Genomic DNA, 14,977 nt, shown 5'->3' on the forward strand with positions numbered 1-14,977 from the left:
GTGAATTGCGGATGCGTACAATTTGTGACAACACTTCCGATATCTTCTAGGTTGTGGTCGTGAACTACAACATTCAAGACCTCCGCACTCGTATCTCGCACTGGCAAATATTTTACACAGTCTACTGAACGACGCACAGAATTGAAGTCACCCAACAAAACTAGTAATTTTTTATAATCAAGATATGTCTGAAAATGCTAGAAAACTTCTCTCTGCCTCTACATTTGGAGTATAAGCACAAATGACACAGAAATTCAGACCATATTGCAAAAAAATCGACCACCAGGAGGCGTCCACTTTGACATGAAGAGAGCAATGGTGCAGTTATACCGACACTATTGCGGATGAAAAGGGCACAACCACCAGAGGCACCGACAGAATGACACACACAAACATCTTGATGCTGACGGAAATTGGACACCATTCGATCAGTCGCTTCCTGGCTATCAATTTTGGTTTCTTGGATTGCCACCACGTGTAGATTGTTTTCTAAGAGAACGCGACTACGTTGACACAGTCACCTTGCTCCAAGACCTCGTACATTCAGAGTCGCTACCCGTAATGCTTCAGGAAGATGGATCGCCATATCGAGAGAAAAGAAACCCTATCTTATGGTGTCTACCCTCACGACAACATCGCAAGCCCCCATGCCCCGTTTCGGTTTCTACGGCACGAAACTACGGTGGCGGTTTCCCCGCCTGCAGTGATTCGGCCGGAATGTTCGGCCGCAGTTTCCAGAACACTCGCCTCATACCTGCTGCTTTAAAATGAAGCTCACCAACACCTCTTTCATCCGGTAGCAACGCCTTGCTCACGGCATCATCGTGCGACCGCTTTCCGACTCACCCACGAGTTCGATAATTCAAAGAGGGACAAAAGCGCCTCTAGTGAATGCGTTGTTGCCTTAGAAAGGTGCCGTAAAAAGTTATACTGCGGTGTATATCGGTAATTATGAGCATGTAAATTACATAAGTCGCAGTTACACGATTAGCGAAGTACGTTTCCGCTACATTTCTTCTGCGCTCTGCGCACACGCAGAGCCATCTTGTGGCAAACACAGAAGACCCCCTCCTCGCAATGTACGGCGCCGCCCCGACACGTGGCGATCCACTCGCCTCATGATCGCGTCCGCCTTAATGGCGCGTTGCGGCCCGGCTGTCTGTGCCGATCGCGACGTTTGGCTCGCGTAAATCGTTTGAGTGGGCGATGAGAACAGGGTGCGATAACGCCATCGCGTTCCACTCTTGAAGGCGAAGCTTAAGCGTCCTCCATTTTTTTATTATTTCTGCTGCCATGCCTGAACGGTAGTTTTTTTACAACCACGTGAGTCATGAAAATTTGCGACTTGGATATTGCAAAATATGTAGCGCTGAAGGGCTCTACTGGTCTTGCAATGCATACATGTGTCTGTCCGCTAATTTTGCCAAAAATAATTTATGCAAATTCAACACGCGAAGTTATGTATGATGCTCCTCTAAACATTCAACATTCTCTTGGTACTTAGCTATTACAGACATCGCATTTTACGGGGAATAAACACCTCGATATTTGGTGTCAACATTACAGATCCGTGCCAGAAGGACACTGCCCAGCGACGCTTTCATCATGATTCTTATTGCTCTGATGAGTTTTTAGTAAAATGGGGCAATTGTAGTAAGGCCCAAAAGGAAGAGTTAGGCGCGCATTTTGTATGAAAAGGTTTGGTACTACTTTCCCCCATCACTCTCTGAAACAGGCACCCAGAAACGCATTGGCTGTTATCACGACGGTGCATCAAGTATAGTACATATATACTTCTCGAATACCAAGACAGAAGCCACATGAAAGAAAACTTTGTGGTTAAGATCGAGAACCAATCAACTGCGAGCGATGAAATGTGTCATAGTGGCCCTCACTAGCTATTATCGATATGGCACACACCTCCCTCAACGGAAGCAGCCAACCGTCGTTATGGTGAGGCAGGCATTGTTCGCGAAACCCAGCAGTTCACTACAACTTCGAATTGAAACCATGAAGTAGCCCTTTACAGCGCCAATTACAATGCCTATAGCACACTCGACGCACTGCAGCGCGGCGTAGGCTGCCTTCAAATCGAAAATGCAATTATTCTGCCTCATCATGTCTCGACCCTGCGTTGTTTAATTATACAAACTGAAAAATATTCGCCTCGCCAGTACATAAAAGAGGACTTCGCATACCCGCCTTATAAAGACATCACAAGCTTCACACGAATTCACTTGACCTTTGACTTCCACTGGGGAACAATATCTTCAATATGTGCCACACTACTAATAAATTAGACTTCGGTTTCTTGTTGGCTGTAGCGAAACAGTACAAAGGGCATATTTCACATAAATATTTGGCCCTATCAGACTGTCAGTTCCCCAAACGGATTCATTATGTCTGTTTCTCAAGGAAGCACCAGTAAATTGCTCAAGTGAGTTGAACATGTAGCACGAAGAGGGAATAAATATTGGTACCTTTATTTCCATGTGCTGCAAACAGATGTATGCCTCAGTCAGCTTCACTTCAAATTACCGCCACTTAAGTTTAACCGGTGAAGAACAGACAAATTTTGAGATGCAGTTAAAAAGCAAGTGGTACTGGCAGAATCGTAACTGCAGTGTTAAGTCCTCGTGTTACTGCCGAGTGTTTCTGTGAATCGAAAAATTCGATATTATACCGTGTACTACTTGTCCTGAACAAACATGTTTTAGCGGGTTAAAATCAAGATAAATGTTGTAGAAATCATATATAGCCAGCGTTTAACGGGGACACGCATGTTGCACCATGGTGGGTATGGAATCCTGACTAGATTATTATGTGCTGTGCATTTGCCTCTATGCTTTTATTATTTACGTGAGCTACCGCTGGAAAGTGTAGATGCGCGCATCTACACTTTCAAGCTGCTTGATTAAAACAAGCTGCTTGATTATATTTTCGCGTACGTAGACGTCGTAATATGCATGTTTAACAGGACCGTCGTAATTATACAAGCATAGGGAACGAGAGTGAACAAACGCAAACACTGCAGAAGGCGCCTGGACACCGCACGAACTGCAGCAGACGAACAGGCGCGAGCCCGTGCCCTGACGTCACGCTAGCAGCGGGGCTAATAGAATAAAGAACCAACTACCCAGCTCCAAGCGTCTCGGCAAATCTAGATCCTTGCTCCGGGATCTCGACGCAAGAGGTCACGTGCTGGGCTGGCATTGAGCAAAGGTACTGGCGTCACGGAGCGTTCGTTTGCCAAGGCTGGCTGCGCGACGTAATGTTCTCTACTATTTTTCCTTGAGAACATGTAGTTCCAAGTGCGTTGGTCGGTGATTCGTTGACCGGCATCTAATTATCGCTCGAAGTATCGAAAATACGCTTTTCTGTTACCTTTGCTTCCTGTGCACAACCGAAAGTTATCTGCGCCATACACGCGGCGCTGTATTAAACATATCCAATAAAGTATGTTTTGATCTCTTCAAATTACATGCACAATGATACGTTCTAACTCTCCCTAGAAATGAAAGGCTACACATGTGTAACCTGCAGGCAAGAGAAGAAAAAGAAAACATCTGCGACGAAGTATCAAGGAAAACGCGTTGCTGTGCTGGGATACTTCATATATGCGCATTAGAGTACAGAAAAAGAAAAAAATGGAGAGAGGTAGACGGAAACAGACGCACTGACACTGTTGTATGAGGCGGTCAAATGAAACCGCTCGGAATACGTTAAATTATGTGCGAATGTCCTGTCTACCGGAATACGGGTATCGAATGTCGCCAAAGCATTCTTCATTAATACTGTAGAAAGGAGACTATTTAGGGCATGTTGGTAGGTCGCGAATGCAGCGTTTTGCGCACAAGACGAAGACAGAAGAGGTTCTGTGCTACTATCGGTAATTTTTGCGCTGCCCCGCTAGATTACGAATGAATTGTATTACTAAGTGCATTTTTTTCGCTGGTCACCCCGGCTGCTCGCCAGGTAAACGGCCGCCTGAACCTTGGTCAAGGGAACTAGTTTTCACTTTTTGTGCAGGCGTCCCTCCATTTCTTTATTGACGAAATAAAACTGCTTTGATTTGATTTGCGTTCTTTTGAATTGGTTTCATTTCCGCCACGCGGGGCTCACGGATCTCGCAGAATCCCTTTGGCATAGGCATCGAGCGATCTTTGACGATATTGCTAAGAATGGCCCGCGCTTCGGTATCGGTAAGGATTCCCCACGTGCTGGGACCTTCTACGAACTCTGTCGCCGTCAGCGCGAGAAACCGCAGTTGGGGGAACAGTGGCATCATGATGGACCGACAGGCATTAACCGAGATACCGTTACCCCAGGATCGTTTATAGCACTGCTGATATGTCCAAGCGTAGACGGCGTCTAGCACCGATGCCTCCGAGACATTGGCAACGTGTTCGAGCACGTATTTCACGGTGGCCTCGGTGGAGGACTGGAACATTGAAGAGGAAAGCACGTCGGCACTGTGGTTGAGGATGAGGTCACCGGCGGGAGCGTGTAGATCTCTTTCGCCCATGGTCAGAACGTAGTCCAGGAGAGGACACACATCATCGAGCCGCATGCAGCGGAGCACGAATTCGGCGCATCTCTGCGCCAGCTCCGGGACGAGGTACTTGGAAGCAGCGGTGCGGGTGCAGGCGGCCTGGTGCACGTTTGCCACATCCAGGTGGCCGCTGTAGAAGTACCTGCCTTGCGTGAATGAAAAATAAATATTTAGAAAAATAATCAAATAATCAGTAAATGCATAAATGATTAATTATGTAATTAAACAAATAAAGAATAAATACCTAAATGAATGAATGATTGATTAAGTAATTATTCAAGCCGTTAATCGAACAATGAATTAAATAAATTCAATGATTAATAAATTAGACGATAAATGAATGAGAAGCTAAATAATAATCTGATGAATAAATGAATGGATACATAAATGGTTTATTCAGTAAATATAGTAAAAGATAATTAGACAATTAAACAAATAAATAATTAGGCTACCAAATAAACAAACAAACAAACCATTTTATGTGACCAGGAACAACCACGAAGGTCTAAATACTAGCACGCAGAGAAACAAACCCAAGAAAGGCATAGCGAGTATATACACGACCAAAAGTTATACCATAACTGAATGTAGACAAGAGCGAGGAAGAACAGGGTAAACAGGTTCATACCGAGCCACAATAGACCAATATGGCAAAATTAAGAGACAGAGTACACATACAGTCGGAGAGAGAAACAGGAGAGGAGTGCAGCTACAAAAAAAAAAAGCTCAGGAGAAAGTGGGAAGCTCAGAGCAGCGAGACGCTGTCACATATTGAAGGTCAAATATGGAGAAAATGACAGTTATCTAGGATTGGCTTTTCGTGGAGAGGCGAGTGGATGTTAGGCATTGGCAAGATGAATGAAGTTCCAAAAGCCAGGCATGACGGACGTAGAAATTGCCGGTAAAAAAATTAAATTATGGCGTTTTACGTGCCAAAACCACTTTCCGATTATGAGGCATGCCGTAGTGGAGGAATCCGGAAATTTTGACCACCTGGGGTTCTTTACCGTGCACCTAAATCTAAGCACACGGGTGTTTCCGCATTTCGCCCCCATCGAAATGCGGCCGCCGTGGCCGGGATTCGATCCCGTGACCTCGTGCTCAGCAGCCAAACACATAAATCGCCGGTGCTTACAATAAGAACTTTCTAAGTGTAGATGGCGTTAATAGTGCTCGCAATGCGTTTGCATGTTGCCACTATGTAGCCACAGACTGTCCGTCCTGGGTTTTCCTGTTTCCTAGTGACCCGCATGAAGTAGAAGATGCGATTTTGCCAGTAAAGGATAACTGTATGCGGCCCAGATGACGTCAGGACGACGCCGTTAAAAGCCATGAGTAGTACTATAGCTGTACTTCTGTCGCACATTTATAATTGGATACTAACTTGAGGCACCTTTCTCCATCAAATGAAACTTGCTAGAGTGCATGCGAATTATAAAGGCGGGTCGTTTGACAATCTCAACAACTAGAGGCCAATATGTGTCTTCTCTATTTGTAAAAACAACCGAACAATAAATTAGACGATTAGAGGTCTTCTAAAAACAAACAGCATAATTGCAGAATAGAGGTATGGACTCTGCAAAAACAAATCTACAGAGTCCGCTTTACTTGGTATTAAAGGATACATTCGAGACAGCGCTGAAAACAAAATATATATACTAGTGATATTTCCGGATTTCAGGAAGGCATATGACAACATACGACAACTGGATATTGCGGAAAGTTCTGTATTACGGTATTCGCGGTACCACGTTGCAACTGATACACACTTAGCAGAGCGTTCCAATTCCGCTTTCGAGGACAGACGCCGCTAGGCAGCTTCGACACTTGGCACGCAGTCTCACACGGACCGAGTGGAACTCGCCAAACTTACGACTTACACGACTGCATCGACTAAACCCCTCCCTGCAACTCCGGCCTCCACTCGGACTTCCTCGACGTGAAGCTACGCTTCTCTGTCGCCTTTGGTTAGGAGTTGCCTTCACAAAGGCATACTCCCCCTATGAAAATGGTCATTACCTTTATGTTTCCTTTATGTTTCCTTCTTGTGCCCTATGTGACCTTTATGATTCCTTGTCCTTTGTGTGACCTCCGGGACGCCAACTTTGTGTGTACCACATGTTTACTCATCCTAACGTATACCTCGAGGAAGTGACCTTTATTATGCGTCTAGGATGTGTCCTTTATGTTTACGGCAGGATGTTAACTGGGTGTGTACTATGTGTTACCTGAGTGTACACTTGAGTGCACATGTAGATGACATAGAGTGCACATAACAACTGTCTGTACATATAATACAGGCAGATATATCTGTACTTTGTGACAGCCGTTGATACACTCTGCAGAGTCATTGTAAGTACTAAATCTTTACTTATCCTTTCCTTTGCCCCAAGAAAACAACCCTTATTATAATTATTGTAGTATGTGACCTTTGTGTTTACGGCGGGATGTTACCTAGGTGTGCACTTCAGTGCACACGTAGCCATATGTAGCCATATGTAGCCATAGCAAGCCATATGTAGAAATCTGCAGTATTTAACCTGATATGCAAGAATTTCATGAAAGTTGTGCGCCAGCTAGGCTATCAAATATAGTTGATTGAGTGTTTAAGACGGTTCTCATAGCAGGCGTCTTTCAGATGCTCCGCTTCGCCTCCAGTTTGGGAAATAATCTACTTAATTTATATATCTGGCCACACGCACGCACACACGCGCGCACGCGCACACGCGCGCGCACGCGCACGCACACGCGCACGCGCACGCGCACGCACACGCGCGCGCGCACGCACACGCGCGCGCGCACGCGCACGCGCACGCACGCACGCGCACGCGCACGCACGCGCACGCACGCGCACGCACACACGCGCGCGCACGCACACACACGCGCGCACGCACACACACGCGCGCACGCACACACACGCGCGCACGCACACACACGCGCGCACGCACACACACGCGCGCACGCACACACACGCGCGCACGCACACACACGCGCGCACGCACACACACGCGCGCACGCACACACACGCGCGCACGCACACACGCGCGCACGCACACACGCGCGCACGCGCACGCGCGCGCACGCGCGCGCGCACGCGCACGCGCGCGCGCACGCGCACGCGCACGCGCACGCACGCGCGCGCACGCGCACGCACGCGCGCGCGCGCACGCACGCGCGCGCGCGCACGCGCACGCACGCACGCGCACGCACGCGCACGCACGCACGCACGCGCGCGCACGCACGCGCACGCACACGCACGCACGCACGCACGCACGCACACGCACACGCACGCGCACGCACGCGCACGCACACGCACGCACACGCACGCACGCACGCACGCACGCACGCACGCACGCGCACGCGCACGCACGCGCACGCGCACGCACGCGCACACGCACGCACGCGCACGCGCACGCACGCGCACGCGCACACGCACGCACGCACGCGCACACGCACGCACGCGCACACGCACGCACGCACGCGCACACGCACGCACGCGCACACGCACGCACGCGCACACGCGCGCACGCACGCACGCGCACGCACGCACGCGCACGCACGCGCACGCACGCACGCGCACGCACGCACGCGCACGCACGCACACGCACGCACGCACACACGCACGCACACACGCACGCACGCACACACGCACGCACGCACGCGCGCGCACGCGCGCGCACGCACGCGCGCGCACGCACGCGCACGCACGCGCACGCACGCGCACGCACGCGCACGCACGCGCACGCACGCGCACGCACGCGCACGCACGCGCACGCGCACGCACGCACGCGCACGCACGCGCACGCACGCGCACGCACGCGCACGCACGCACGCACGCGCACGCACGCACGCACGCACGCGCACGCACGCACGCACGCGCACGCACGCACGCACACGCACGCACGCGCACGCACGCACGCACACGCACGCACACGCACACGTTACCTGTGTGGGCACTCTATGTTACCTGGCTGTGTACTCCCTCGAGTGCACATCCAGGTAAGATAGAGTGCGCTTATGTATAGTGATTATCTTTTTACACATGCTACAGATAGATCGTCTACCTGAACGATGTATTAACTTTAACTACTGGCGTATCAAAGTAAAAAAAATGGGGGCGTGCACCTGCCTCCCCCTCCCTATCTATCTTGGCCGTATTGATCACCACGCGCCATCAACACTACATACGTACTTCAAAGTCTCATGCAGCGAATAATCCCTCACGACAAATAACAATTGCGCGGCGGCTGGAGACGCGGTGGCATGACGCGCAGGGTTCGATGGCTTGCGCTACATGAACCGCAATAGAGGCGGACGCCTCCGCGGCCAATCTGCCGCTTTGCTATTGAGCGTACATGATTATACAACCATTTAAGTAGCTGTTCTCGTCGCTTTCGCGCTGACCACAAGTACGAGTAACTCCTGTGTCGATATTAGCACGCGTAGAAGGGCAGCGCGGATCCCGTAAATGCTTGCTTGGGCGTACAACTGAATAATTTATAATTGTTAGTTGGCTGAGTATGAAAGTTGTGTGCGGGGTATGGCCGTATTTGATTACGCGAGCATGCAAGCAGTACGCCTGCTTCGCTTTGGCCGAAGTTCCGCTGCCGCTGCAAGCCAGCCATCGCCAGATTTTGTTGCCTTTATTCCTTACGCTACGGGAAATATGGTTCTACCTATTCAAGATAAGGCCTGACATTCTCAAGAACACGCCACTGGGCGCCATAAGAAGCGTGTATATGTGTGGCGATTCCGAATTTCTGATCGGTGGGTGTCACAGCTATTGCGGCTGCCCGCACACCGCGCCCCATGGCAAGCAGACGGGGCTGCACATGGTGCGCGCTGATTGGCTCGTGTCCGCCGGCAAAAGTTCGTGCATAGTTCGTCTAAAATCTCTGTATATACTTTAAAAAACAAAACAGCGCACCAATACACTTTAAACTCAATAATTTGTGTTTAAATACCAGCCTTTCTTCCAGCTACGATTTTTTTTTAATCTCGAAGGCCGTGCTTTTTCAACATGTACGCCCTAAAAGGAAATGCAGATCTCGGAGGCTAAATCCACTTGTTAACCGCAGTGCGGCGCTGCTGCAGTGTAACGGTTGACGGTGAGCTGGGCCACGTTATGTTGCTGTGAGCTGGAGAGTGCTCGTTGCGGTTACACGGTAATTTAATCATATTTTCGAAGTGCCTAAACAAACTGTGATCCGTACCGTGTGCATAAACCATCAGGAAACCTCTGGACTCGTGTAACGCCATTAGTTCGCCTTATGTTTCCTGTGATAGGCCACTGCGCCCGTCCGAGCTGCCTTTGTTCTCGCCTGTCCGCATTCGCCCGTGGAATACCTGGTACTGTGGCTTCGAATTATGGTGCGTGGAAGAATTTGTTGAAAGGTGTGCTTTCGTGCGCGGGTCTTCATCGGCAATTTGACAGTGTTCGCGCTGGAAAGAGCGTCGTCGCGTGGTGCCTGCGAGACGAAGGAGCCGCGTGCCGACCACGTTGAAGGTAAGCAGGTCTGACGCTTGCGCGCATTCTCGCAGCTTCTGGTTCATGTAGTAAGCTTTGTGGAGCGACAACAGAGCACTTTCTGAGCGTACGTTGACCATGTTGCTCTGCACATTTAGCAAAGCGTTTCACGAGGGGAGTTTCCGCGAAATGTATTATTTCTTACCGCTTACTTGCTTTATGGAGTGATGTGCTACCACCGCTGATCGTTGGGACTTAATGGGCAAATATTTCCGTAAACGCTGAAAGTTACTGTTTTCTCGGTAGTTTCCCGGCAAGAAATCCTTCCGTAGATATGAATTTCCGCAAGTTACGTGTGTAATACATGTCGATGTGTCACGGGCATCGCGAGTTGGCACGCGACTGCGATGTTTGACACTTGAACAGATATTAGCTTGTGTGAATATTACTTTATTGATAGTGTTCAGTTTGAAGTCCAGCTTCGCGAGAACTTGTCTGCATTGTTTGTGTTCGACGTGCTCGCGTATTTGTCTTTTATATTGTAGGGCAAATATAGACCGACATAACAACAGCGAAATTTCTTTTTAATCGAGGCATGTCAATCAGACGCTCGTTTTCATTAATATTTTCATCCGAAGAACAGGATGTCAGTGCCTGCGATTGTTAAAGACAGTGGCTTGTAGCACTGCCTAATAAGGGATGCGATTTTCTTGCGATGCTTTCCGCTCGATGCTTGCCACTCTTATAACCCACCTTCCATGGCTGGCTGTTCTAATTAATAACGATAGCCGAATATCGGTCAGATCAATGAGCAAAAGGAGTAGCATCGGAAAAGGGATCGCTACAAAATCGCGGCCTAGGTTTTAGACCCTTCGTAATCGATTGTTCGTTTGATTTACTAGATATTTGAGTTTTGGTGATAATTTCCCAGGTAGTCTGATGTTTGCTGCTGGTTTTATTCCCGCCTGAATTTTACCATATAACAGTGTAAGCACTTGAGATATAACTACGAGACATCTGTACAAGCAGGCACACAAAGATTTGTTGGCCAGTTGCCTACTCCTAAATGTCATGTACTACTTAGCAGCTGCTGCAGAAATGTTTAAAAGAATTTGTGAGCAGTTTAATACATGAGTGGACTGGCAGCTCAGTCTGTTTCAAACAACAATTAGTTAAAAGCTTCTGTGTTGCCCTGATGTTTTTATGAGCTGTTTTTGACTTCTCCACGTTTCTTAGCTGTTTGCATACTGGCCAGGCTGCTCTTGCTTATATGAATATTTTTGAATGAGTGAAAAAGATTGGCTTTTGTTTTGTTTTTCAGGTCTCAAGCACCACATTCTAGAGGTCTGCTGTGAGCAGACGTGGCAAATTGCAGTAACATCCAGATAGTCCAATAAACTGTTCGTAGTTTCAGACAAACCTTTGCAAAGTATAGTCAAAACTTTCTCTTAAAAGTGCGAGCACTGATCCAACCTGATCTTTCTATCCAAACATTACATTTTATATTAGTAACAAAGACATAACTAGAACAGCAGCACTGCAGTGAGGAACGTACACATGGCACTCCAAGTGTTATACTGAAATAATCTATGAAGTCTAATTACTTTGTAATTCTAGAACAAATTGGCATGAATTTCTGTGCCATAGCAGAGTTCCAATCCGTGCCCTGCATCATGTAGGGAACAGTAACCTTACAATGAAAACCAATGCAAAACTTTTTAACTCAGAAAATGTTTATAAAAATAAAATGTGCACACGGAACTCTTCATCTATGCATGTCTACGTAAAATACAGGATTTCATCACTGCGGCCACATAAAGGATGCATAAAGGTAGGACACACGAAGGAAACATAAAAGCAGTGGCCAAATTTCAACATGGAGGAAACAAAAAGTACGGTAACATAAGGGATACATAAAGGGAGGACACATGAAGGAAACGTAAAAGCAGTGGCCAAATTTCAACATGGAGGAAACATAAAGGACATTTCCTTATGTGAACTGCGGAAACATACAGTAAACATAAAGGGCATAACCATTTTCATAAGGGTCTACATTAATTGGAGTGACTGACAGTGGGGCATGCGAGGTCTGTGGCACGGAAGAAAACATCGACCACCTGCTGTGCTACTGTCAACGATACACCCCTGAGAGACAAGAACTTGCCAAAGCTTTTCAAAAACTGGACAATCGGCCGCTTTCTGTGCAGGTGCTGCTGGAACACCGCCCCCATCGCCCGTCGGCCCATGAAGCGGCGAAGGCACTTTTGTGCTTCTTAAGGAAGACGGGCTTGTGCGACCATTTGTGACTATAATTGCAATTTCTGTAAGGCCACACACGTCAGCGAACTCACTGCAATTTCCTTCTTTCCTTCCCTCCGCTCTCTCCGTTATCTTTGTATTCCCCCTTTCCCGTTCCCCCGGTGTAGGGTAGCCAACCGGACGTGATTCTGGTTAACCTCCCTGCCTTATCTGTTTCCCTCCTCCTATCTGGCTTTCAAAAAGCAATGCAGTACAGTAATTAATGTACAATCTCAAGTTGAATTCATTAAGTATATGGTGTCCAATCCTTGGACCTGTCTTCTTTCCTGCTGTTCATTAATAATGCAACTATTGAGGGACATTGGAAAATGGTATTGTATGCTGATGACACAAACCTACTTTCCCCAGGTTTAAACGCATGTGAACTGTATGAAGAAGCTAATATATGGATGGGTGAGTTAAATATGAGGCTAAATGCAAACAAACTTCAGTTAAACATCTCTAAAACGAATACCTACTTTTCAAACCTAGAGGAGCAACAAACGTTCCATACAGACCAATTTACTTCCAGGACAGCGAGATTCAGCAATAGACAACAAAATTCTTAGAAGTCAATTTTCACGAACATCTTTCTTGATTCCTCCACAGTGACGATAGAAAAGACCTTTGCCGAATAATGGGCATTTTAAGTAGACTAAGGCATTACATTCTATCCAATGTTAAGCTTCAAATTTAGTATGCTTGTGCATTCACGCCTAACATAGCGTTCCTTGGTGTGGCTAACAACGGCGGACACAAATCTTAATTCCCTCCTAATTCTTGAAAAGCACGCAGTACGTGCAGTCTTGAACAATTTACTCTACGATTGCACTCAACCAAATTTTAAAAGCTACAATATATTGCATGTCAAGCAGTTATACAGACACAAACAGTTTCAAGATATTACGTCAGCATCGGACAGATGCGCCACTTTTATTGGATACATATGTGAAACAAACCCAGTATGAACCACTCGAGAGACTAATATACAAACCTCAATCACGCATCAACTACGGAGAATAACGATTAACTTCACAGATACCAGACATGCTGAATCAATACCCAACGATGCTACAATTACTGGAGTGTGGAGCTTAATCTAAAACAGTTTAAAGAAATAACAAGAGAACTGTTAGCTGAAAAAAGCCGAAGCTCTCACAATGCCTAAAATTCTTGACGTACTTTATTTCCTTGATGATGCACCTTTATCGCTGTGTAGTAGTGCCAACAGTGCCTTTAATAGTTTTGTTTAGTATTGTCACTACTCTCAAGCGTACTCCGATTACACATATGTACAATGAACTCGCTTTTCTGCTTTGACCTATGCAGCATAAGTATGTGATTAATATGCATTTCTTTTTCTTTAACTCGAAATACACTGTATCCGGTAGCTGCTATGCTGCTGGGTGGCGCGGCCAAGTCAGGCATTTCCTTAGTATTTAGCCGTGTCTCCCGAGGCAGTTTTGTATTGAATGTGCGTAGAATAAAGCAAAGGAAGAACTAAACAAAAATAAAGAAGCTGAAAAGTGGAAGGGCCGCTATTCGTCTGCGCAGCCTGTAGTTAAAAAAAATATTGTGGCAGGACCCATCTCACGATGACTATCGATGGTAATGCGTTTAGCATTGAATCAACATAGCGGCACAACGTTCTGGCACTGTCGAAACGAGTTATGCATGAGGCGTATGCTGCAGCGGGATTTCTCTTTCGAGCTTCCTCAAGAACACTGCCATCTAGCGCCACCGCCGCGAAGCTTTCCCGTTGCCTCCGAAATGCAAGGCGTGCCGGTGCATAGGAACGCTGAGAAATCAGGATAGTCTCTCGTGCTTCTTTCTGGAGAAGCTGCGCCATCTACTGGCACTGCAGAGAAGTGCGCGCATGGCCCCCGAGACGAGAAGCGGGGAGCACTGGTGCGTGCGAACGCCGAGGATTCTCCCCATGCTTGCCGCACACTCAGTTACCCATGTTGGCTAGAAGTTCAAAAGTTGGGCACGCACATGCAAGCGTCCAATAGAGACACAGTCCTGCGCTGTTTCTTGTGCAGCGTACATACTACGAACGTAGGCAACATATTACTGGAGAAACGGCCGAGTGTTTCGCGGTGGTTAAGCGGGCCTGTCGCACATACTGCGCAAAAAGCTATGCAGGCCAAGTAATGTGGGCATGTCATATGATGGGTCACAGGGATCTTTCAAGGTAGGGAAGGAAAAGCGTGTGGTGCGATGTCTAAATTTTCAAGTGTCAGTTGGAGAATGTCCCACAATAACCTGGCAACCCTGCAATCCACATTACTCCATGGATGGAAAATTTTTCTTTAAGTTACGTTCAGCAACTCTTGGTGTCAAAACCTGGTTGGAAAAAAGGGCTGTTCCGTGCCGTTGTCGACAAATTGACATTTGCGTCCACATGCGGAAGCCATTATTAATTGTTTTGTAGATTGCTGGATTACACACCCCCGCTTGCAAAAAGTGAATATATCGGAACCACATGAATGTGTTGTACTGGCGGTACAAAACAAGTGTCGAAGAACAGTATCTATGAAGGCATTGTTGAAAGATTTGGTGATGGTGGAATAAAAAATGGCTGTGGCTTAGGTAAGGTTAAGCCCAGGATGCGAAGCATACTAGCCTTTATTTTAGTTGTTGAACCACTGTTTAGCCTG

At 47.4% G+C, this 14,977-nt stretch overlaps 1 protein-coding gene across 1 annotated transcript in view; it reads right to left on the reverse strand.

The window, feature by feature from the left end:
- Positions 1-2,456: 2,456 nt before the first annotated feature.
- The window catches only part of LOC135921812 (BTB/POZ domain-containing protein 6-like), a 38,974-nt gene continuing 26,453 nt past the window's right edge, over positions 2,457-14,977 (reverse strand). Inside the window, exon 4 of the mRNA XM_065456154.1 lies at positions 2,457-4,694. Within this exon, the coding sequence (XP_065312226.1) occupies positions 4,046-4,694 (649 nt within the window). The 3' untranslated portion in view covers positions 2,457-4,045. The remainder of the gene's footprint in view (positions 4,695-14,977) is intronic.

This window comes from Dermacentor albipictus, chromosome 8, assembly GCF_038994185.2.
Source record: "Dermacentor albipictus isolate Rhodes 1998 colony chromosome 8, USDA_Dalb.pri_finalv2, whole genome shotgun sequence".
Taxonomy (NCBI): domain Eukaryota; kingdom Metazoa; phylum Arthropoda; class Arachnida; order Ixodida; family Ixodidae; genus Dermacentor; species Dermacentor albipictus.